This window comes from Coturnix japonica, chromosome 2 (genome assembly GCF_001577835.2).
Source record: "Coturnix japonica isolate 7356 chromosome 2, Coturnix japonica 2.1, whole genome shotgun sequence".
Classification (NCBI taxonomy): Eukaryota; Metazoa; Chordata; class Aves; order Galliformes; family Phasianidae; genus Coturnix; species Coturnix japonica.
Window position 1 is genome coordinate 84,528,535 of NC_029517.1, and position 26,800 is coordinate 84,555,334.

The following is a 26,800-nucleotide window of genomic DNA, read 5'->3' on the forward strand; positions in this document are numbered from 1 at the left end:
TTCCCACTATCAGGGCACAGATCTATGACAAGCTTGCTATAAGATTTGCCTAATTTCATGTAAGAATGCATAGAAAATCATTTCTTGAGGAAAAAAAAATGAATTTGTGCTTTACTTGAGATCATCAGAGTGTCAAACAAAAGAAGTCTAATGATACATATTGGAAAGTTCTAATAAAAAGCAAAAATACACGCAAAAATGAAATACAGCCATCTCAGTAGATACTCTGGTTCAGTCTGAGGAGTTGTCTGGATGGAACTTTGTGAACACGAGAAAGCTAACAGCTCTTTTCCTCTGTCATAACGTTTCAGTGACTACAATTCAACCCTTCTTATCAAATACACTTCCTGTGTGCTAAAGCATTCCTTTGAAGCTGTCACTTTTGTTTGGGAAGGGTCTGAACAGTTGGGCAGGCAGAAAAATGAACGGTGTATCATCAGCAGCACAATTTTTTACTGCATCCCAGATAGACAAATCCAATCAAAATTGTGTCTGAATAATTTAATAATTATTAATATTGAATCAAAACAGAAATTGCAGAAATCACTTCATTTTAGTATTTCTACCACTCGGCAATATATTTAATTGATGGTTTTAAATACTTGCTTGTATGCAGTTACACACACATTAAAAAATAATAGTTGAAGAAAAACTGCTTTAGACTTTTCAAAAACCTAACGCCAAATGATACTAAGTTCTGTCTGGGGGAGTATTTATGCTACTGTTTTTTCAAACAGTGATATGGAAGCACTTAAGCTGCCTCTTAAGTGATCACAGAATAGCATTTTGCCTGTAAGTCAGTTTGTTTTGCCAAGTTTACAAATTACGGCAGGGATCTTATATGTAGCTTTCAGAAACTGTTTTGTACATTATTTTGATGGCTTAGATGTTAGGCTTTAAACATTAGAACCCTTTCTTACTCATTACCAGCTAACAGACTGAGAGTAAAGGAGACAGCTGACATTTATATTACAAAGTCATCTTTAATGAGAATCTCTAGTAGTGCTCTGAAATCAGTTAAGCACTCTGAGAAAAACATAACAATTTAAAAAAAGGGAAATAAATAATGTATCTCACAGCTAGCAAAAGAAACATAAGTTATAGACTGAGAAGTTATCTTGATCATTGTCCATTCCATTTCTGTCCCCCACTGATTTATTGTAACATCTGAAATTCATAGAAATGCCCACTTGTATTTGACAACTTCTGGTGGAGGTCACAAATGAAAATGGAATTTCCACCCAAAGTGAGGCCTGAGCTAATACTTCTCTTTTTCCATTTACAGAAAAACAGAGGACTTCTTAAGGGAAGAAACATTTTAAGTCAGTGACATGTACTTTTTGGATTTCAGTGGTGATAATGACAATAAATATAGCTCCCAGAGCCCTCTAATTGTAGACTGTAGCTACAGACTGTGCATTTGACAGTAAAGTGTAGCATGCCTTGACCTATAGAAAGCTAATTTGCTCTTTTTTTGTAGAAATAGTGCATTTGTCTTGGTCTCATGACAAATGGAGAATGTACCCTTCCTTTGGGTAAATTCTAGGTATGTCTGTTCCAAGCAGTTTCAGCCCTGCAAGCTCAATAATAAGACTGTGTCATAAAGCTAACTGTCTTCATCATAGTTATTCTATACTTCCAACCAAACCACACAGATGCTGATTACAGAGTATGATTTTATGACACTTATGGGTATAGTATATAATCTCATTGTAAGCTTATTTTTTTAGAATGACAGAAATATCAATGGGGAAAAATAACAGAGTTTCTTATATGGATATCTAAAGTGAACAACAGAAGAAGTCTACATAATATAAAGAAAAGGCTAAGCATTAAGATTAAATTTGCACTCAAATGAGTATCAGCATTCCTGCATTCATGACTTTTCATATGAGTCTTTCATCACAGTATTTTTCCATTTCTCTTATAAAGAGCTGAATGCGCAATGACAGTTTTTTGCTATTGTCTTTGCCTGATTTGCTACACACAGTGACGGCCTTTGCTAACACAGTGAGCAGAATTACAATTCTATCATCTATTACATTTACATTAGAAGGGAAAAATCAGAATACAGCAGGTCGCATGTCTCAAAAGACAGTAAGGATATGTGTTAGAAGTTAACACTTTTCTTTAGATTTTTTTCTCTTTTATGCTAAGAAATTTCAATTGGAAATGAAAATAATTAACATACATAAGATGAAACTGATTAATAATTCAGATATTCACTAAAATCTATGTATGAGCTAACTCTTAGGGAATGATTACCGGTAAGGTAATTTGCTCACATACAGTTCCTCTTGTCTGAAGTCGGTGCTTCTTCTCCTAGGCACGTTAAATGAAATCCAGAAAATAATAAAGCTGTTGTCACCAGAAAGCATGCAAACATAAAATGGAATGCATCCTTTCAAAGAGCTGTCCAAAACTGATTTTGTTTATTGTTAAAAACAAGGTAAGGAACATGAATATAAAGAAGCGTGAAAATACCAAGTAAAATGCTATTTCTGAATGTTCTAAAGTGACAACTGACAAATAAAAAGACAGTGACACTGACATACGCCTAGCCAAATGCAGATGTAGAATCAAATTAGCTGATGCATACAATGTGAAAAATGCTATGAGCATATCCTCATTACACACACACAAAAGAAGCAGTTTTCAAAATTAAAACTAGCTTTGGGTAAACTTTCTTGCCATTTGTTAAATTAATTTTAACTGTAAAATACGTAAATGTAAAATTGTATCGATAAACTAAGCGTATAGTTAGAAAATTGTCTTAATGCTCCTTTTCACTAAACAAAAAAGACTTCACAAATGAATCTTAATTCTGAACTACTGATAGTATCTTCAATTGTTAAATTACATTGATTATACTTTTGAAAATATTTAAAAATATGTTATTATTTGTGGCCATCCTCTTATAACATAAAGACAAAAAAGTAAAATCTGCCAAACAGTTTGTATGTTAGGATTTGCATTTAAATTACTAAATTACTGGAAGAAATCCAGTAACAGTTTTTTTTGTTGTTGTTTGTTCTTTTTTAATATGCAAAATCTTCTGTCAAAATTGAACTATTTCAATGTGTCTTTAAAAAGCTCACTGCTCCTTGGATAAACATCTACATTATATGCACATCATAAAATCACAGAACCATAGAATAGTTTGGGTTGGAAGGGACCTTTAAGATCACCTAGCTCCTCTCCCCTGCTATGGGCAGTGACACCTCCCAACAGACCAGGTTGCTCAAAGCCCTGTTCCAGCCTGGCCTTGAATGCCTTCAGGAAGGGGGCATCCACAACCTCTCTGGGCAAGCTGTTCCATTGTCTGGAACATTAACATGCAAAAAGTAGGTAATATTTAGAAAATGCACATATCCAGTCTTTTCTTTCCTATAAGCTACAATTACAACTTTCAGAACATATTTTCTATTTTTGTTATGACTTTGTTTTGTAGAATTGTTAATTTAGATTTCATATGTTTCACTACAGAGATACTATGCTTCTAGAAGCATTATATATATACAGAAAGATTTGACAGATAAAATGTGAAATCATTGCACTTGCCAGAAGGCAGAACATACATTTCTGTTCTTTCCTACCCGGGAAAAGCCTATGTATTATTGTCACTACAGTGCTTTTATTAACATTCTAGAGCAGAGAACAAAATGTTTCTTTAAAAAAAAAAATTAACTGTAAAATGTAACCTCATCTTCTCATTCCCTTTCTGTTTTCAATAGGACTACAAAGGGCTACTGCTTCCTCTAGGTCAAGTAAATGATAGACAATACAGCCCTGTGACTGTTTGCTCAAAATATAAATATGCTCATTGCAAGTAGGTGCAAGATAAGCCACGGATACAATGTACTGTTTCTAAGCAATTAGTAATCAAAAGAGAAAAGAACATAATGCATTTCCTCTTTCAACTTAGATTCTCAAACACAGATCTGAACAAACTCTCCATCTGTGAATACAGAAGTTATTAAAAAGAAGCTTAAATCTTGGCACACAGCTTCTTTGGTGGGAGGGACCCAATATAATAATGATTATTCAAATTTTTGCATGTTCTCAAAGACATCCTCCCACTCCCACCTCCCTTTCCTCCCTATCCTGAATAATTCTGCTACTTTCTGTCTACTCTTGGTTTCTTGAATTAACTCAGACTTTCAAATAAAATGATGAATATATCATAGAAATTGTTTATTAAAAAATAGAATTTTCAAAAGGTTCAGATTTCAATGGACATTCTATAATAAAAAGCACAGAAATATGTATCTGGAACTATTCACATTTCTTTTTGAAACCTTTGCCCTGACACCTCATCTCAAGTAGCGAGAGTGTTTTTGCAAGATTTAAAATACTTTCCATACCAACACTACCCTCCTGGTTGGTGGGAACTTCAGGAACTTAAATTACTGCTTTCACAAGAATCGCACACAGTGAACAGAGGGAGTCATGCCTTCAGCTTTTATTAGCAGCTGTAATCATATCACTATCAGCATTGACTTCTATTTAGGGACTTAAAACTTCTAGTGGCCTAAGGGAACACATGTACCTGCTGCAATATTAAGGAAATAATCATCTTCATCTGAAGAACAAAACTGACTGATTTAGAAACATTTTAATATTGGACTGGTTTAGAGCCAGGGTCCAAGAATGTTCTGTACCTAAACGTGAGCATTATCTCTTGCATCCATGTTGATAATCTAGTCTTTGAACACTGACCCGAACCCCGCAGTTGCAACAGCCAAAAATGAAATTCAAAAAGGAGATTTAGGTCATTGTTCCATACTAATTAACATCAGTAAAGCACAGATGCATCATTTGGACACAGAGACTGAAACTAGATCAAGTCTCAGAACACGATCTTATTTACGGTAAGTAAAAACACAGATCGTTTATGCTAGCCATATGCCTTAACACTGGCACAATACCAGCAACAGGAGATGAGACAGCATCAGATTTGATATAAAGTTCAAGTGATATCTAGTTTGGCATGTAGCTTGTGTGCACAAAGCTACCTATCAAAATATTTTGAACAATTCTGAATCACATAGCCATGGCATTTCTTAACAAACAGCAGGCACTTTCAAGCTGGATTTATTGTCTTGTCAAATCTCAGTCATATTCCATGCATCAAAAGGATCATGAGCAAACAAGGCAACAATTTAATCAAAATAGCGTAACTACTTATAATTCACATCTCTATATTTTACACCAACATCCATGCACAGATTCTTCTCCTATTAAAAATGAGCAAACAAACCAACTGTAAATATCTTTCTTTAGATTAGCACTAGAAGGTATGAAGTCCTTCAACATAACAGTACCCAGAAATATGACTGCAGTATCATAGCATCACAGAATGGCTTGGGTTGGAATGGACCTTAAACATTATCTAGTTCCAACATCCTGCCACTCTGAGTAAAAACTTTCTGACTAATATCTAAGGTAATCCTTCCCTTTTTTTATTTCAAAACCATTCCCCTTTTCTATGAGACCACTACAGGATCACGCAAAAAGCTGGTTTCACTCCTTCTTATAAGTTCCCTTTACATACTGGAAAAGTAATAGTAATAGTCTCGTGCGGGTTGGAAGGGACCTTAGAGATCATCGAGTCCAACTCCTCAGATTTGAGCCTCTGTGCTGCAGAGCGGCACTTCTACCACTTGCACCACAGGGGGGATTTGAACCCCGGGCCCTGGTGTTGCTAGGCGGCATTCCTACCACTTGTGCCACTGGGGCACACAAGTACTTGAGTACTGCAGTGAGGTCTCCTGAGAGCCTTTTCTTCAGGCTGAAGAAACTTCGTAGGAGAAGTGCTCTAGCCTTCTGATCATCTGCATGGTCCTGCTCTGGTCTGCTTCAACAGCTGTAAGTTTTTCTTGAGCTGGGGGCTTCAGACCTGAATGCATTTTTCCAGTTGGGATCTCAGGAGAATAGAGAAGAGAGGAACAGTCACCTCCCTTGTCCTACCGGCCCTCTTTTGATGCAGCCCAGGACACAGTTGACTTTCTGGGCAACAAACACACATATCAAACTTACTGTCCATCACAGTCCCCAGGTCCTTCTCCGCAGGGCTGCTCTCAGTGAGTTCTCCCAGACTGGGAGACTCATATGTATCATATGTATGTATGTATTCATCTATCTGGGATTGTCCCAATCCAAGCGCAATATCTTGCACTTGGTCTTGTTAGGTTCACATGGGCCCACTTTTCAAGCCTCTCCAGGTCCCTCTGGATGACATCTCTTCCCTCTATTGTAACAACTACAACACTCAGCTGGGGAATGGAGAGCTCTTTTTTGCTCCCAAAAAGGAATCATTAGAGATGCCAGTTCCTTTCCATTATTTTGTCCCTAAGTTAGTTTCCCAGGTGATCTCATCCAATAATTCCTTAAACAGCTGGAATTTTGTTCTTCTAAAGTTTAGTGTCCTGAGTCTGCTCTTTGCAAGGTCCATATTCCTTGAGATCACAAACTCGATCAGAGCATAGTCACTATAGCTCAGTCTGCTTCTGATCTTAGCCTCTTGAATGAGCTCCTCTGCAATAGTGAGCATGAGGTCCAGTAAACACTACACCTCTGGTTCCAGTACCTGGACCAGGAAGTTATCTTCAATGGACTCCAGGAATCTCCTGGATGGCTTGCAGCTTACCATGTAGCTTTCCCAGCAACAGGTGGTTGAAATCCCCCATCAGGATAAGAGTCTTAACATTATGATGCTTCTTGTAGTTGAAGCAAAAAGGCCTTATCAACAGGCTCCCCTTGATCAGGTAGCTTGTATTAAGACCCCAACTAACAGACACTCTTCATTGGTCTGGTCCCTAATTTTAACCGATAAGTTCTCAGCCTGATCATGGTTGTTTTCAGAGGTAGCTCTTCAAAATCTCTCACTTCTTAACATAAACAGTGACTCCTACATCTCTCCTGTCCTGCCTATCCCTTCTAAAAAACTTGTAGCACTGGAGTATGGTATTCCAGTCATGTGATTTGTTCCATCAAGTCTCCTAGGCAGCACTTAATTCATATTTTTCTACCTGTGCTGTGGATTCCACTTCCTCCTGATAATTTCCCGTGCTGCATGCACTGGTGTAGTGACACTTCAATTGGAATGCCAAACATGTTGACTGCTTGGAGGAGCCTTCCCAAGGTGAACTTTCTTCTCTCCCCTTCACTTTATTCTTCAGTGGTCATAGCAAATATGACAACCCTGAACTGCTTATTACCTTACAAGAAACTACTGTCAAAAGCATCTGCATTACAATCTAATGATGCAGTATTGCTATAGCCATTACGCTTTCATTGTCACTATCCAGATCAGAAAACACTTCTTTTTGACTTCGTGTCTAACGTGGCTCTCATTAGGAAAGAGGCTTCTGACTATCATGGGGCACTAAGCATGTCTATTACATTTTCCAGAGACAGTGCATTTAGTATACAGAAAATATTTACCAGGGATATAATTTTGCACATAAGGCCAACATTAAAAATAAAAGAGATAGGTTGGCATACATAACAAAGATCATATCCATCTATACAGTAAAGGAACCTTTAGACAGACCAGAAAGATTTTAAAGTGAAAAAATATTTTTAACACTTTATAATGGTAACTATTAACCAATGCATTTATGATAGTCCATACTGCAAGAACACAATACTAACACATAAAGGACTACTAACTGTGATAAAATAAAATATTATTCTGAGTAAGAATACAGATCTCTTCACCAAACAAAGTAGAAGGTCCCTTCAGTAGAACTAAGCTAATCTATAATTGTCCTGTTTCTCGCACTCTCTAGGTTCTGTTACAAAACCTGGAACACTGGACCTAACTGTAACCAACTATTTCTGTTTCATAGACATTTTATGAAAAGTGAAACCAATGCTACATAGAAAAAAACTACAATATACTGCATGTGGCCATTGTTTTATGTCTACAAAATTTGATAAAAGTATATGAAAATATGGTAGATATATATAGATGGCTTTCTGTTTAATTCCAATCTTTACTAAATGGTACTTTTTATCTAACAAATACTTCTGTAAAAAAAAGAAACCTGGATGTGAGTTGGATTCGAGGTTGCAGCTATTAAGAACTAAATAAATAATATGTAAGACATGCATATGTGAGATATGGCATAACTTGATGTATTTTAGATATAGAGTTTAGAAGAAATTAGACATGGAAAGAATGTTTGAGTTCTAATATAACTTCCAAAAGTAATGAATGAAAATTTTCATGTTGTAATGATCATTTTATAATAAGGTTTACCTTAACACGTGTTATAATAAGGTTTATTTTAATTTGTGCATCTTATCTACGTTAATGTATTTCATGCAAGCAGCAGGTCAGGACTCACAGATCTAGTTCTAGAGGTCCTGCTGTCAAAGAGCTGTTCTCAGGGGGATAAGGACATCATCACTCCAATACTGTTGAGGCTGAATATTTCTCCACATATTAACTCATACTGCAATATTATGGGTGTTGAGATAATTTCATGCTATGCAAAGAAGATTTCATCAGACAATTTCCACAGTTGCAGTGTCATTCTTAGTTTACTTCTTTTGATGAATCACATTTGCAATATAATGAAATTTTAAAAAGGGATCTCCTTCATATAGAAGTCCACAGCAAATGTACAGGTATTTTATCATATAAAGTAAATCTGTATTTCCTTGTAAAAATCCCACACAGATCACTGCAGAAATGAGCAAAAGCATTCATGCTACAATGAACTTTGGACATGACTTATGGGGAAGGGTTTTCATCTTCTATAGGTGAGCAGAGATTTTTTTTTTCCCAGAGCAAGGATAACTTGCAACAGCTGAGGACAAATGCTTTAACAGAATATTAACTTCACTTTCTTGTTTAGTTATGAAGGTCTTCTCTTGCATGGCTTTAAATATTTAGATAAGGAAAATGAGTAAGCATCTAATATTCATAGCAATGATACCATTCAAATTTTCTGTACATCTCCTTTTTTCACAGTAGTTGCATGGTAGCATAATATCATTCATGTCCCTGGCAATATACCTGATTTACTGCAGCATAAGCTAAAAAACAGTCACACCTTGAAGATAACAGCTTAAATTGTCTCCCTTCTTGGTATTTTATTACACAATAAACACCATTTCAAAATTTATGGCTCATTCCTACAGTTCAGCACAAGGTTTAAAGTACAACTAAGGTAATAAGAGTATGTGAAGAGGCATCTTGGTCCTTTATATTTCCTGAGTTCTAAAGTACCTTGAGGCTGGCCAATCCACAAGCATAAATGCTAGTCAGCAAACTAAGAAGCAATAAAGAAGCTCAAGAAAAAAGACTTTTTTCTTTTACTGAATGAATACAAGAAGATAAACAGTCCAGAAACTATGAGAATTTTGCAGCCACCGCCACTGAGAAGATACCTTCTTACAACTGTACTACGGAGTAAAAATCAGTTATAGGTGTATTCAAAACTGTGTATATTATGCCTGAAAAATCATGCTCTGGTACAGATAATGTTCAGTATTTGCCATCCTCTGCCCCCCTGCAGATACTTGTTGAAAATGCACTGCCTTAATTAATATATGGCAAAAGTTAAGGAAGAAAACACAACTCTTCAGAAACAGATCCATGGAAAAGCACTACAACAGACTAACACTTAAACCAAAATGCACACACTTGATCAGAGGCATGTTTCTATAAGAGGCATGAAAGGGATAAAAAACTGCTGAGCTATTTCTCAGAATTAAATACCTGCTCTGATGAATGGAGAATAATGAAATAGTTGACAAGACTGAATGAAATACATTTCCATTTTCTAACCCCAAACAAGTTACCTCTTCCATCATAAAATGCTTCTGACATCAAATATTCAGTAATGATAGAGTACCATCTCACAAGCAGAAGCCTTGCAAAACTGCTGAGACACCCTGGAACAACCTAACAGTAATAATGGATAAAAACAAAGGGCCAGTCTGTCAACAATAGTTCAATCAAACTGATGCTGTATTTATAACAATATCAATGAGAAAAGCCTTTTTCGAATTAAAGTTTAAGCTCCAACACTTAACATAAGCAGACTGTGAACCCTACTTTCAGCAAGAACATTGCTTGGAAATACTTCTGAAACTTGCTGAACAGCAAAACACCTGGTACCACTTAGAGCTTCACCTCTGAAGCCTGTAGTTAGGATAAATATGGCTTTACCATGCACAGCCCTGCTGAATGTATAGTCAGAAGCAGGGAAGGATATACCTTCAATAAATAGTGTAAAAATCCTAAATAACTGAGCAGCTAACTTCACCCTTCTTCCTTTTTCCACCAAGTCCTTTCTCTTTTCTCTCTCTTACAGTTCAGTAATACATTCTCCTTTCTTCCACAAAGCTTTATAGACTACTATTTCATCTATTCTTAAAGTCAGAGCAATAAAATCCTTTCCCAAAAGTCACCTTCATAGAATTTGGAAGGATAAACAAGTATTCAGCAGCTAAACAGAAAACTTCCTTCTAGTACTCAAACATGGAGTTGGCAGACTTGTTTCAGAAAGGATGAAAAACTTAAAAGCATTCACTTTGGTGAAATCTTGTTAACTCTGCACTGGGAAGAAATTCATATTATTATTCACAGTTCTTACTTCTCTGAAAATAATCTTAGTGTCTTACAATGTATCATTCTGATCAAATAATAAGTTGTCAGGGTATGAGCATTCACCAAGATGAAAAGGCTTTTTTTGAACAAACAGAAAATGAAAAGTGTTCTAAGCTTTTTGTTATTATTATTATTAATTTAACATCTATCTTTTTTACCCCACTTCTGAATAATGCTATGATTTTTTAATCATCTAAAATTTATTGTAGAGTTACAAAGAACATATTCTCATGGATTGAATAAATTGACCATGCTGTGTATAGTGTCTGTTTAGCTTAAATTGGTATTATCGTGAAAATACTCTGTATTAGTAGACTATGTCATTTACTACAAATATTGCTACCATAATATTGTTGCAGATTACAAAAGTGGGATAGATGTGATAGACAATATCAAGAAAACGTCAAATGCATGAAGTTTCATGATACTCTTTCTGCAATAAATATATTGCAAAACTCATAAGCAATTAATAGGCAGTTAGGTCAGTATTAAGTCACTTCAGACAAGGTGTTATATAGCTATTTAGAAGATGTCACTTTATATAATAAACATCAGAATGTGAAACAGAAGGAGTTGTAATTTTCCTCCACTTCAGGCAGAACACAATCAAAGGTATTTGAAATCATGTGCTTGGCTTCCATTCTCATTACTGCAGGCAAAGCTGATGTTATTAACATTCTCCCACTCTTCCAATTATGCACTCTATTTTCAAAACCTACACCATATCTAAATTATAACATTTTTTGTTAACGTGTTCTATAGAAATGTCAATATCAATCTTTTTACATTATTTAAAATAATTACTGAAAGAAAAAGAAGTGTAAACACTTCCTGCAAACAGGCACTAAACAAAAACACATATTTTTGCTCAGGAATATTTTCACAGCTATGCTGGGTTAAGTTTTATTTTTTCCTTTTTTAAGCAGATGAATGCAGTCATGATTGAGTAATATTTGACTAATAAATATGTCTTTTCAGCATAGAAATAATTCAATTTTTTTAAAATTACAAAAAATGAACTATTAAGCCTACTGACAATCTTCTTGATAGTGACTGTAATGACATACTTAACACAAAGTATCCTATCTAGAGACATTTGGATTTATCACTGAAAAGATTTAATGGAAAATGTAGTTTTCACAAAATTGACCTTTGCAAAATAATTTGTTTTTCTCTTCAGAACAGCAGTTACCCATTTTTGCTCAGACGGTCCTCTGCCAGCTGATGATTAGCACCCATGGAGCTGGCTACATCAGTTCTCCCATTGCACACGTTCTTTCATTGAACAGCACATCTCAAGTACAACACAGGTTCTTGAATTTTATCAGAGAACAGACAGATCAAATCACAGTAGCAGCCCACCCTCAGACAGTAACAAGTATGTAGTCTTAAGCTTACTCAGACTGAGGCTTTCTGGGATTGGTTAATAAAAGTCAGGGCCAAAGCTTAATCCGCTTCTCATACTGAGTAAGAAGCTATTTTATTAATGAAATCATTAACCTATGATATAAAAAATAATTAATAGGTAAGAATTTTTGTAGCCAGTATTGAAAACTTTACATTTGTTGTTTATCCTTTTATTTTATTTTATTTTTGAGAAGAGGTAATCTTCCAATATTTAGCTGTTCTTTGAACACTGTTCAGGACTTCAGTTGCAACCTCAGTTTACAGTGCACCTTCTGTACAAACAGCCTCATTGACAAGATCTCTTGCTGGGGGACTATGTTCCATGAGGCAGGGCATTGCAACACAAGCCTTGAAATGAAATCAGAACTTTTGAATTTGACCACATAATATGCTTTATTTACCTTTTTTTGACTTTCACCCCTGTTTTTTCATGGTTTCTAACTGTAAGAACCTCCTAGCAGCCATTTATCAGAACTAATACTCTTTTGAGCTTGACTGTAATGCTCATAACTAGTAACAGCAATTATTGTTAGACAAAATAAGGTCCTTCACTAGTTTCTGAGTAGGACATTTCTCATTTCCAACATGCCGTTTTAAAAACAGCTTAGTGGTGCACTGCTTTGCACAAAACTTCAAAGTTCACAAGAAAAGTATCTACAGCATAAGACACAAGAAGCCAAATAATGCAATCATATTAAATAATGTAGCTCTAACACAATCTCTACTCCATATTTGCTTCAGCTGTCTTTTATTCATATTTCAAATTTTATAGGCTTCATTTACTAATGTGAAAGTCCTGATGAGATTCAGCAAAGGAAATGGGAAGGTGGCAGGCTATAAACCATTTTAAGCTGCTGGTAGCTGCTTAGTGAAACATTAAGGAATGATCAGACATACTCTAACAGTTTATATCATTCACATTATTCTAGTATTGAGATTAGATAAGGAAATGAATTCTGTACTCTGTTGCTGGGTATATGGACAAACAATGAAAATGTCAAAATGATGAATGCCCTTCAATTCATTTTACATACTTTAATTTATGGAAAACTACAGAAGACCACATAGGAATTTCCTGCAGGATTAGCCCTAAAGAGGGTTGAACAGGATCATTCAAACTCTCCTAAGTATGTAGCAACTCAAATATTCTTTGATTATTTTTAGCCTTACATCAGTCTTTCTACCTTGTAAAGGCTGCAGACTTCCATAGCTGGAAGAAATTGTGTGTCTGGCTGTCTCCCTTTGAAACTTAAAGCCTTTTAGCTGAACAGGTTAACACTATATGTTGTTAAAATATATTCAGAAAAAGAGTGAGCTCTCTTCTACCAAGGCAAAAGAGAAGGAAAAACGCAGATCTGACTTCTAAGGATATTAGCATTAACGAGGAAGCAGAGGTTCTTTTCCTTATGCTTTGTAAAAGCAGATTTAGTTTCATGAATCTTTAGTGTGAAATACTAAAATCAACACCAAAATTCCTACAGAGAGGCTAAATTTTATTTCCCTGTGTTTTTGTTTTTGACACATGTTTACAAGATTAGGTGATGCTTCAGGCATAAGTCCTATCTCACTGAAGGCTGTATTTTTATTTCTTCACGTTCCATTTCCACATTACCTTTAAAAACATAAGACACTTAGCAGGAACCTAAGTGCTATTTAATGACTGTTATATGTTTAGAGCAGAATTTGATAAGCATTTGTGATAAGCAAATGGTGATAAGTAACTTACTGTAGAAAAGAAAGCATTACTGTTCTCTTTAATGGGAAAACATATAAGGTGTTCCGGGTATAATTCTTATACATATTCATTTATGTGAATGATCACAGAGAAACAAGTATGATTCTGTATGTGGAAAGGTATTCATCACTTTGAGTATGCAAAAACATAGTCCAAATAAAGAATATAAGCCTCAAACACAATAGAAGTGACTGAAAGTAATTCTTGATATTGAAGTTCTTAGAGAAAGGCCAGCTGTAATTGGATTTTATGAATACAACTTCCAAAGAGTTTTCCATAACTGCATTACGAAAATTAATGCCGGTTCCTACACCAAAATTTTACTTGGCCTGATTTGTTTAATAATATCTAAACCAACAGTTTTTAAAACCTGTACTGTCTAAACTCACTAGAGCAAGAACCACTGTAAGGTAGAACAATACAAAAGATGATAATAATGCAAGAAGGATGACGATCGATATCTGAAAGGTTATATATGGGAAAAACTCACCAACATGAATGCCTTCAGTCTGGCTGAAAAATTCTGAGGCTAGCTATCCGATCTCCACAAAGCAACAATCTTAAAGAAATGCTGCCTTAGTGGTGGTCAGCCCTTAAATGAAGTCTAGGAGAGGTGGAGTCAAGCTCCACCCCTTCCGGGAGCACAGCTGAATTACCCTCACGTGTGCTCCCACAGCTGACCTAACACTTGCCTCAGCTGATTAATCAGAGATTCAGGCTGTGATTACCAATTTCCCATACAATCACAAATGTAAGTTTCATGCAGCTGAAAACTCTATCTGCAGTTCCTTTTCATTCTAAGCAACTTTAAACACCCAAATGAAAAGTTTTAAAACATACCAAAACTTATGCTATTATTTGCTGTTTAAAAACACATTCTCTTTAGTTATCAGTTTTTAATATCTTGTGAAATAGCGATAAATCATATTCCAGATAATAAAAATAATCAGTGAGTTGTTATAAGGGTAGATGCTGTGTTTTTTGGTGGGTTATTTATTTATTCATTTATTTCTGTTAAGTGAAATTGTTTTAACCCAGAGGTTTAAAATAAATTTTGGTTTTAAAAATGTTATGGTGTTTTTCTGTGTGGAAGGAAATTTCTCATGCAACAGTGGGTTTGCCAGATGCCCAGTGACCCATCAGGCAGCAAGGACAGCCAATGCACAGCAACATGAGAAAGTGACTGTTAGTCAATGAGGGCCCACCACACCACCTATGCAGTGGCTGCAAATCATGTATGGAAGTTCTACCAGGCCAGCAGCACTATACTATTGAAGTTGAAATGAATACTGGAGGTGATAACGCCACCACTGGGAAAAGCCAACCCTCAACTTGTTCCTATATGTAAAATTAACTAGACAACTAAATTAGCACTTTTATCATAGAACTACAATCAAGAACTGAAAGGGTGCCATGATGAGAAAATGGTAGAAAAGCTATATAAAAAGAAACCAGCCCACAGCATTTTAAGATATTTTGTGCAGCCTGTGTTCCTTTCACAGTATTATTTGATGCTTTAATCTTTTCAGATCATGAAGGGTTTTCATGGGTAGATGAAGGATTATAAACCCAGAATCCATCTACTGAGCTGCCTTTTCTCATCTGAAATACAGCCCCTAAAGAAACCCCACAAAGCCCTCATCCTGCCCCTTCTCACTGTACAGCATATTTATTATCAGATCAACTCAAACTACTAATTAAGTTAAATTTGACTGCTAAATACCTCCTGAAGAGCCAATTTATCCAAGGTAGTATGAGCTCATATTCATTTTTCCTTATATATCACCAGCTGTTATTAATTAAATTCTAGTCACTTCAACTGCAACTCTGAATGAATTGCCACTAGGCAAACACTTCTGCACTGTATTTAACAGTGTGTTTGGATGCTACTTTACTGTAATCAATAGTAATCTGGATACAAGTAGACATGGTGATAGTTATATCATTTTAGAATTAGCAAAACGAGAGAAATGTGAAATGTTCACATTTCTTGAATGCAAAAAGCTCTACCATAAATACACATGGTTCTGAACCAAATTTGATGGATTATTCTCTAAAGAAAAAGCCTTGTCTCTGATGGGGGCAATATACCTTTTCAAGCTCAGAGGAGATCAGAGCAGCAGCAAGTGATTTTTTTCCTCTACAATAACTCCTCTCACCTGTCTGTTGTGGTAGGGTGAGTTGGAGTGATGGTTGCAATCTGCTTCCTCACTACCCACCTTCCACCCACATGTGTGAAGCATCTGCAGGCTGATGTTTCAGCAACCAGTAGGTCTCTGCTGTGCAAAGACTACCAGTGCAAGGTATTAGAATGAAAGTATATTTCCTACTCCCTTAAGCTTCTGCACAAATATACTGCATTTCATTAGTCATAAGCCTTGCAGCAGAAAGTCCAAAGAGATCTTCATTACATATAAATGAATAATATTATTGCCTATAGAAGACTTGCAATTGGAGGCAAAGAAAATAGCCCTCTTGAAATATTTCTTAGCCACTGATAGAACTTGATTTATCACTCCTGAAACATACTATGCCTTCTCAAATTTCAGCCAGTACATGTAAGAGGAATGAAAATCTTATGTTCTGAAATATTTATTTGTCCCATGTTTCAGGGAAAGTGTAAACAAAATCTGCCTGCTTCTAAAAAAGCAGAATTCTTACATTTTTCGTAATACACATCCAATATGTTACCTCCTGCTGAGCCAGTTGGTATGCATACCGAGTGAGCATTCAATGTATGAACTTTTGTTTTCCTTTAAATTATACTGAATTACAAAGGCCATTTGTGAGAAACGAAAGATGCAGCAAAGAACAAACAATGCTCAATTCTCACACTTCATGGATGTCATAACAATTACTCCTTTTTCTCCAAAAGAAGTGATCAATAAGAACATAAGAAGAAGAGTCCTAACACATTGACAAATGACTTTTTTTCTTTTTGGCATTGTTATTGTCTTCATAAATGATAACATTACATAATGAATGCTTTTAAGGTCATCTACTAGCTCAACTTTTTTTTTTCACAACCAACTTCTGAAAGGTTATGTTCTTTTTTTTCTTTAATGTAATTTGACAGTAAGTCTGTAACGATGATTAGAGCTTCACTTTGTCCTCGTTCGATGAGGGCTGAGGAAAAATAAATAATGTACCCTTTAATGAATCATCTATTGAATTCACAGCTCACCTGCTGATTTTAATTTATGTGATAATTTACAAAACAAAACACTTCGTGGCTTTCGTCTATGTACTGCATGAAAGCATGTAATACCATTTGTTGGACTTGGTACTGTGGTTTGTGAGCAGTTTCTAGCTTCCTATCTAAATGTAAATTGCTTATGCAAACAGCTTATTGAAAGGGAAGTGAAATGAAATCCTTAAGCTCTTGATTAAGGAATATGTTTATTATAGTTTTTCTTTTTTTAAAAAAAGTGAAAACAATACCATTAACTACTATCTATATTTTAAATGTATCATAATTTCAATTTCCTAAAAGATATAAATTAATTTCAGCTTGAGAGCAGTGAATCCTCCTCCTCCCCAACTCAGTTAATTATAAAATTTAAAGTCATAAGTAAAAAGCTTAGAATCTATGTATATGAAGGAAAAATATGATAGGTATATGCTGCAGGTTTGCAAGTCAGTCTAATCAACAGTTCATACATATGATCCTCTGAACAAATTGATCAAGAGTAGCTCTTATTCCTAGAATTCCTTTGTTTTATTCTAGCAACTCATACAGCCATCTTATGTAGACTTAATTGGGCACCCTGAGGTTGCCCAAATACATACACAGTCTTCTCCGAAAAAAAGTACTAAAGCATCCTGACACTCATTAGCTACTGAGAAGCTACATTGAGCCAAACTGTTTATCCAATTTTATGTAGTCATCCTGGGAATAATCTTCACCAGTAGTTTATAAACTGAGTAAAAGAAACCTGGTTTATGTAAATTTGGGAATCCCACTGTGGTTACTGACAATTGATGAAATTAAAAGGAGAGAAAACTACCAGTGACACTAAACAGCAATTTGCATGACTCTTGGTCAAATGGAAAGTAGTTAATAGATGTGGCATATACTTGCCTTGTAAACTGTAGATTTCTCCAACGCTGTTCTGTCGAGTGATATGATGCCAATACGCACTACGAGGAAGTGAGATTGACTTGGATAATGTCATTGGTTCAGACAGACTGGTCTGGAGCTGAAAAATAAAGCAAACATAAGGGGAAGATCACACATAACTGTACTTGATAGGTAATTCTAAAAACTATAAATTGAACCAATGACATTATGAAGACATTATTGAATTACCACAGAAAGGTATTCAAAATCATTTAAGTTCCTTATAAGCACAGCATAGTGAATGCTCAGGAAAAGGCTGCAGACATATACATGGTTATATAGGATTTGTTTTGTTTTGTTTTGTTTTTGTATACTTTAATATTAGCATACAGCAATGTGTCTCTACTTGTTTACAGCTATGCTTTCTGCTAAAAGGATTTTCTGATTTAACTTTGCTATAGTGTCTGAAATCTTATAACTTTCTACAATCATATTCCTTTTTGGTCATTTAACCTGTAAATTGAATTGAATATCCAGAAAGATACTAAAAAAGAATCTGAGACAAGCAGCAGAGAATTAGTAACAGTCATTACTTTCAAAATCCTCCATCTCATTGGAGGCATCTCATCATCAGTGCCAGGCAACAAACTCCAAAGCAAATTTTCCATTCTCGGTGACTTTATGTAACTTAAGCCATTAATTACATAATAAATATCCATGTGTACAAGAGCTATAACACAGAAACATAACAGGAGAAATGTAAATTTTACTAAAGACAGCTCTGTCTCCAAAACACATCTGAAATGGGATACAAAAGAAAGACAAGACAGAGCTACAAGAAAAAAAGAATTACAGAGATTTTGCATGTTGATAATCTTTTTGCGTCCACCTTTGTTTCTAATGCTTTCTCTCATTAAAAGAAAAGAGAATTTAACTGCAAAATTTGCTTGTCTCTGGCTTTAAACAATATAAAATACAATACATAATTTGTATTTAGTAAATCAAGATGACCCCATGGAGCATGCCGTTTTTTCAGAAGTCTGGAACACTAGGAGGTTCAATAACATAGAAAAAATTATAATGGAAAACTCCTTAATTTCAGGAGTAGAACCAGGATCATCTTCTAAAAGAGTATGACTAGAAACTCACATTTTCAGAATCCAGCTACACAGCAAAATGTATTCAAGGCTTGGATCATTTACTGTAGGGTAGTGATTAACTTCGAGGAAATCCTCATTCAGAACCATAATGCAAAATTCAAAAAACCATTTTCATCTGTACAAATACATGATGTTCAGTAATACTAATAAAGTCTGATAAATAATAAATATTAATAAAAAGCCTATCTCTTTTAGAAACAGAATCCAAAGATCTTCAATTATTTCATTTTTAAACACTGATACACACTGATGTGTGGCAGATATGTAATTACTTCGGTTATTGTTTTCTTGAGAATTGTCATTAGAATTACCCCCTTTCTACAGCTAATGTCTTCTCAGCTCATGTATAGCCAGTATTCCATTTTATTTGTCAGTGGTGCAGATAATCACTACAAGCTATACGATATGAAGAAAAGAGCACAAAGAAACATTTTGATCATTAAGTTCAAAAGCTTTAAAATTCTGTTCTGAGGAGACTTATGAATTTAAGTTTTAGTGTGGAGATCAAGGCAATATCAAACCTTCTAAGAATTACTCTCTTATAATGCTGTCTTACTGCAGCACTGGTAATAGGGTAACTTTGTTATAACAATAATAAATAAAAATGAATACAACCTCCTGTAACAGAGATGATTTATTCACAGTTTGTTCACTTAAAAAGTAAGCTTGAGTTTAAGGCAATAGCTAATACTCATTATTATTATGCATAATATACAAATTCCAGTACAGAGAATCACTTTGACAATGATTTATTGTCTCAAAGCTAACTTCATGGAACAAAAAAAGTGGTTAAAAAGTTCTATGATTATTCCTGATCATAGGTGATTATTTCTTGCCTGATCTGACCAATAATGATGCAGAACAACTGTACATATATTTTACTACATTTTTACTATAAATTAGGAACTACTGTAGGACGTAGTGAGCATCCATAATACTTAGTTTCCTCAGATTCTCTAATTAAAGAAGAACTTTTAAGATGACCTTTTCAGTAAGAAGTATCAAGTTAAACAAGCAATTGTAGGGCCAGGTGAACTAGATTTCCTTTGAGACACCATAGAAAGAAAAAAAACAATGTACCCTTTGTGAAAATATCATTCTCAGAAAGCAAACAAAAACCCAACCCTTCCAATCTTTAAAATACATTATTAGCTTTGTTATGAAATTGAGAATTTAAAATATAAACATGAATTGAAGACCTTATCGTCTTATCCATGATAGAATGGATGACAATTTAATTTTACATCATTTTGTCCATAAAGTTATTCTAAATAATTGTTAGATCATTATTAACCACAGTCTCTTTCTGTGGGAATGCAAGAAAAGCTGTTCAGAGCAGCAGCTGCGGAGCAAGATAAATAGCATGAGAACCAAGGACACCTCTGGAAGGAGAAGAAGGGTCTCAATGCTCTGACTGGATATGTGCCTGCATGGACAGTTGAAAAGTATAGAATGCTTTATTGACATGTAAAAGTGGTTGGGAAAGTTGCAAGGGCAGATGGGAAAGTTAGAAAACAAAAACTTGTGAAGGTATATAAGGGATGTGAGAACTTGTAATAAAGGATCTGGATCGTTCACATCTGAGTCCCTGCCTCAAACGCTGCATCTTTCCTTTTTTTTTTTAAAAAAAAAAAAAAAAAAAAAAAAAAAAAAAAAAAAAAAAAAAAAAAAAAAAAAAAAAAAAAAGTTTTTAATCAATGAAAAACAACACTATGGGTCAAATGCAGATGATAATGATCGAAGGCTGACTCCTACAAACTGCAGTTTGCAAAAATGTTGTTGTGTTCAAAGAAAAATGGATAAGCAACTGACAGAAACCTGCTTTCTGTAGAGAACATCTTATGTGATAGACTGTGGGTGTTTCAAATAAAAAACTTGAAACCAAGGGGAAAAAAAATAAGCATATAAACATGCATACCATCAATTACTTCTATGTTACTAAATACATAGATTACTATAGGATAAACAAGACTACAGAAACCTACTGTTTCAGAATCCCTTTTACACAGGAGTAAATAAACTTCTGTTAGCAGTGTTAAAAAATAATGCAGGTTTTGGTAGATGAACCATAACTTCTTACATAATTAGTCACTCAGGTTTGAGACATCTGGTGCTTCTTACCAGGGGAAGAACTTACTCTGGGTAAGTTTAGAGAATTTATCCTAGATATTCTTCTCCCCCTTTGTTTTTTTTTTTTTTTTAACAAAACAAAACAAATCAAACCAGAAGAATTAGAATTTTTCTGATTTAGGTTACTCAGAGAACATTTCCTCATGGAAAAACGAAGTAAAAAACCTTTAATTTTCTCCTTTTCTCTAAACACATAGACAGTTCATTTCCTACACAAATTATTTCTGTCCTTAATTTAACATACATACAGCAAATATTTTATAAAATTACATCACCTATATCTTTAGGCTTATTTTCCAACTACACAACTAAATCAACAGCAACAAGTATGGAGGCCAGTGTTCTGCTGTTGCTTCCAACCCTGGTGTATTCTCCTCATGAACTGGCAAAACATGTTCAGACGCATTAACATTAAGTGCTCAGAAAGGGTCCATAACAGCAGAGACAGCAAAATCACACAGAAGAAATAAACACTTTTCTCTGTGAATGAGCTGTCCTTAATCTTTGCTAACTAGGTGTAGAAATATAGAGGAAAGTAGAACCTATATACAAAATCAAGCTCGCTAATATAATAATGTAGCATTAGCTAAAGCATGCATCAGAATATATTTGATACAAACATTTCTCAATTCAAATTAGATGTCAAGAAATGAAAACCATAATCTAGACTTTCTTGCTCACCTTCTGAGGGAGAAAACTAGGTAGCAGTTAGAATGTGGGAGAAAAACAGAAATGCATATGTCAAAAACACACTAACTTTTTGTTGGGAACATTAAAAAAATCAATCTCTGACACTTTTATTATCTGATATGAAATCTGAAGTACTTAGGTTTCCTCTAGTTTCTTACTGAATCTTTCTTTGATAATAAACATTTGACATGTTGGACACTACATTTAGTTCTTGATTATCCAAAAAACCTTAAGTTGTATGAAGCTTACCTTTGCCAGTGACAACTTTATAATCCTTAAAAGACTATCTGATTGAAATAGAAATGAAAAAAAAATCGGTGTACAGTAAGTTGATCCCCATATTTTTCATTATTGTTCTTCATGACAGGGCTTAAGTACTAAATTTTCAATATAATTCCCACAGGGCAACTCCACTGACTTAAACAGATTTGTTACTCTGATGTCAATAATTAATATTGTTCTAAGAACAGAGCTTGAACTATGAGTTGTGATTTGTTTAGGATATTATTCTCTAATTTTCTGTTTGCTTTAGAGAAGTCAAAACCCAGATGGTGACAGGAAATAGGTCTGGCTTGGGGAGAAGAACAGTTATATATAGATTATTATATTATTATTATTATATATAATATTATTATATTATAGATTATATTTATATAATTTAGATTGTTATATATATATAACATATATATATATAGTTAATCAGATTTTTAGCCTGCAATGAAGACATGTTTATCACAGATATGCCTTGGAAAGAGGATAGAAAAAGACTGGCTCATTTCACTTTCTCATTAGTCTTTAAAAATAGCAAGATAATCAGGTCACAGAAGAACTAACAAGAACTGCAATCTAGAAACATGAATATTATTACTTAGATATTTTCCCTTATAACTGTAAAGAATGTTTCTCTGTGTATTACGCTTTGAAGAATTAAATGACTGTCTAGAAATAGATTTCACTTAAAGCATGTGTAAGTTGACAGCAGAATAGCATGGACTCACTTTACTGGCGTTCACAGAGGGAAATTATTGGTGTTTAAAAATCACACAGTCTAGAAGATAGCATCTACTGACGATAAGTTAGGGCTCAAGCAAGAGGGAAGAAGTAAAATGCTTTCTATTTTTTTTTTTTTTTAATGAATTTTAAGTTACAGTCATGAAATAGGTGTCATGTTTACATTTTTGCAAAGCAGACACCATTGTACCACATTCGTCTTTTGTGTTAGGACACATAGATCTGTTCTACATAAACCAGTTACCATCCTGAACTGTGAAGCAGATTATTCCTTCCAAGTATAGTCATTTGCCTGTTTCTGTCGAAATTATTTTGCTGTTGCAAACAATTTATTCAACCTGCCTTTAAAATTTCTTTTTGAATTCTGTCTCCTCACTCACCCAATTTAATCTGGTCTTAAAAGATCTGAAGTTCAATAATTATACAGTATCTTGATCCAGGACTTCTTATGAGAATACTTACTATTATGCAGGACATATTTCTATACTGGTGCAATCAGATTATTATTCTCTTTGTTGATCTGTTATTAATTTATGGTTTCAGTTTTCCTATAATTTTTTGTTCACAATCACTCAGCTTGGTTACAAAATAGTCATACCTTTTTTGAACAGAGCTGATTATTAAGTGTATCCATTAGTAATATAAATACTTACAGATATTTGTATACTATTTCTTTTCTACAGACTCCTTTATCTTTCTTTTTATATTTGTATCCAGCTTGCTGTTCCTGACACAACTTGGCAATGAACCTCAAATATATGATCTCATAAGTTTTCTGGAAAGACTTATAGAAAAGCTAGCTGTGAAAGTCACTTGGGTGACTTCAACCTCTATAACATATTTCTAGCAGTTAGGTTTTCAGTAACAATCCTAACCTTGTAAGGACCTTTTACAGAATTTCTTAATCAATTATGGAGGAAAAAATCTCAAAATAATAACATCACTTTGCAGTGCCAAGCTGGATGATGATTAGTCTTTGGCTGTGGAACAATATTATATATGAATAATAAAGCATTAGGGCAAGAAGAGCATTCTGAAGGGAAATTCAGCTGGACTGATATATTTTTATTATTTTTTTTCTAATCTCTTTGGCCACGCTATAAAGAAAGAATTGGGACATTTTGCTCCTTTTCTGGCAGAAGAGTTTTTTTGGTTTTTTTTTTTTCCTCTTTTTTTTCCTTTCCACTAAAAGGAGCTCACAATAGATCACTTTGTTGTCTGATAGAATGGCTTAATGTTGGACAAAAGTAGCTGGATTTTTTAGTGCATTGAGATTATATTTACTGAATGTCAGTAAGGTGTGTGTCCTCTCATTTCTGTTACAAAATTGTGTCTTTCTTTCTCTCTTTCTTTCATTTCCTGTTCACGTAAACTACTAATTACCATGAGAGCGGGTCAAGTTTTTGAACATTTAGAATGTTTGAGCTATTTTATTATAACTATGACATATTTGAACTATTTCATCTTTTTATTTATTTATTTATTTTAATTTTATTTTTTATTGCATAAAACCATTTACTAATAACAGAGGAGACAATGCTGCCATGATCAGATCTGAGACCATTTCAAGCCTGACCATCAGTACACAGTATACTTATATAGTATACTTAAATACACAGTAGGTCTTAGTGAAAACACATATAACTAAATGTTAGGAATCTCCATCAAATAGGAGCAATTAGTAGCAGGTATAGCTAATATATGCATGTATATATAATAGAGTATTCATAAATTCTATTACATAGACATTATTTTCAGATATTGATTGCCCCTTATGTCACCATGATATGGGAGCTTTTATCAACATAGAGATTGGTGCTGCGTGACACAAAATAAAAGATTTTTGCAGACAGAATTTTGGGATAAGACTGTGTGTAACTATAAAATAATTTCTCTAAGCAGCTGCACCTAGGACAGAATCTCCAGGATTAAAAAGTAAAAGTATCCTAGGGTATTTCAAAGTGGTTTGTAGTGATATATTTAAAGGTACGACTACTTCCAGATGGAAAATGAGGAGGATCAGACCAAAAAAACAACAACAACAACAAACAATCAAAAAACAAAACAAAACACTTACTTAAAAACAAAATCCAAAATAACACCACCCCCATATGTATTTTCTTTAAGTCAAAAACGGAAATGAATCATAGTCCTAGAACAATTCATCATATTGACTCATGAATGCTTAATGGAAGGCAGGTGGCATGTAATGCATTGATACAGATCTTCTTGAACTGTATTTTATTAGCTTAACCTTCAAAGATATGTTCCAGGGGTCATTCATCTCAAGCAGTTAATCATGAAAATGTTCATTTACAGCTTTGTCTCATTTCAGAAACAAGTAAATTAAGTGCATCATTATAAGTGCTAGTCGGTGATATATATAAACACGTCAGTGATAGAAGGTCTAGGAAGAGTTTTGGTCTTTATTCAATAAATGAGTTAGTAGTAGGACAGTCAAGTACAGCAGATGCATTCCAGCTTGCCAAAGGACTAGAAGAAAGCCAATGGCTCTCATATTTTCTAGAAGGGCAAGAAAGAGGATGTGTAGGCTGTTCAGCCTCACCTCAGACCCTGGGAAGCTAAACTTGAAAAACATTTTCAGTCACATAAAGTACAAGAATATGATTGTGAGTAGTCAGTACGAATTTAACACAAGAAAGACAAGCTTCACCAAACAGATAACCATTCCTGATGAAATGACTGGCTTGGTAGACGAGAGCAGTAGATTCAGTAAGGCTTTTGACACTGTCTTCAATAAAATCCTTGTAGATACGCTGATGAAATATGGGGTGAATATGCAGACAATGAGTTGGACTGAAAACTCACTGAAGAGGGCCTGGAGAATGGTGATTAGCACCATGAAAGCTAGTTGGAGGCCAGTCAGTACTGAGTCCAGTTCTGTCCAGCAGCGATCTGGATTCAGGAGCAGAGTGCACTCAGCAAGTTTGCTGATGACACAAAACCAAAAGGAGTGGCTGATATACCAAAGATTTGTGCTGCCACCCAGAGGAACCTTATCAGGCTGCTGAAATTGGCTGACAGGAACATCATTAAGTTCAACAAGAACTTGAATGTAAGGAGGAACACCTTGTGCACCAGCATATATTGGGGGTTGCCCAGCTAGAAAGCAGCTTTGCAAACAAGATCCTGTGGGTCCTGGTGGACAGAAAGTTAAACATGCCCTTGTCTGCAAAGCAGTCTAAGGGACTTCTGGGAAAAGTGTTGCCAGAAGGTCAAGAGAGGTGATCCTTCTCCCCAGCACAGGTGAGGCCGCACATGAAATATCTAGTATTCAGTTCTGGGTTTCTCAGTACAAGAGAGATGTGGAACTACCTGAGAATCCAGCAAAGGGCCTAAAGCATGGCTAAAGGACTTGAGCATCTCTTCTGTGAAAAAGAACTGAGATACTTGGGACTGTTTATCCTGGAGAATTGGAGACTCAGGATGGATCTTATCAATGTATACAAATATTGGAAGGTAGAGTACAAAAAGGACAGAGCCAGACTCTTTTTAGATGTGTCCAGTGTCAAGAAACAAGGCAAATGGGAACAAACCAAAACACGGGAGGTTCCATGTGAACAGGAAGAAACACTGTTGTGCAGTGACCACACACCTGCACAGGCTGCCCAGAGAGGTTATGGAGTTTCTTTCCTTGGAGATATCAGAAGCCATTTGGGTTCGGTCTTGGGCAACCAGCCTCTCTAGGTGAGTTTGCTTGAGCAGGCAGGTTGGACAAAATGCCTTTCAGTAGCCTCATCATCTTTCATTACACAATTCTTTGATTGATATCTCCAAAATTAAAGAGTAGTTTTTTTTTTTTTCCCGGGGCGGAACCACCAACCCACAACACATCCCATCTCGAGGAAAGGACCCATCCTTCCCGCCCTGCTCACTCCCCTTCCCCACCCCCAAGGATGGGGGAAGGAAGTTTTTGGCAGCGAAAAGATTACGTAAAAAAAAATTCCTGTTTGTGTGGA

The 26,800-nt window shown here is 35.0% G+C and overlaps 1 protein-coding gene across 1 annotated transcript in view; it reads right to left on the reverse strand.

Annotated features, from left to right (window-relative positions):
* DOK6 (docking protein 6) overlaps positions 1–26,800 on the reverse strand; it is a 249,435-nt gene that overhangs the window by 25,927 nt on the left and 196,708 nt on the right. The window contains exon 7 of the mRNA XM_015855138.2: positions 17,851–17,968. Within this exon, the coding sequence (XP_015710624.1) occupies positions 17,851–17,968 (118 nt within the window). The remainder of the gene's footprint in view (positions 1–17,850; positions 17,969–26,800) is intronic.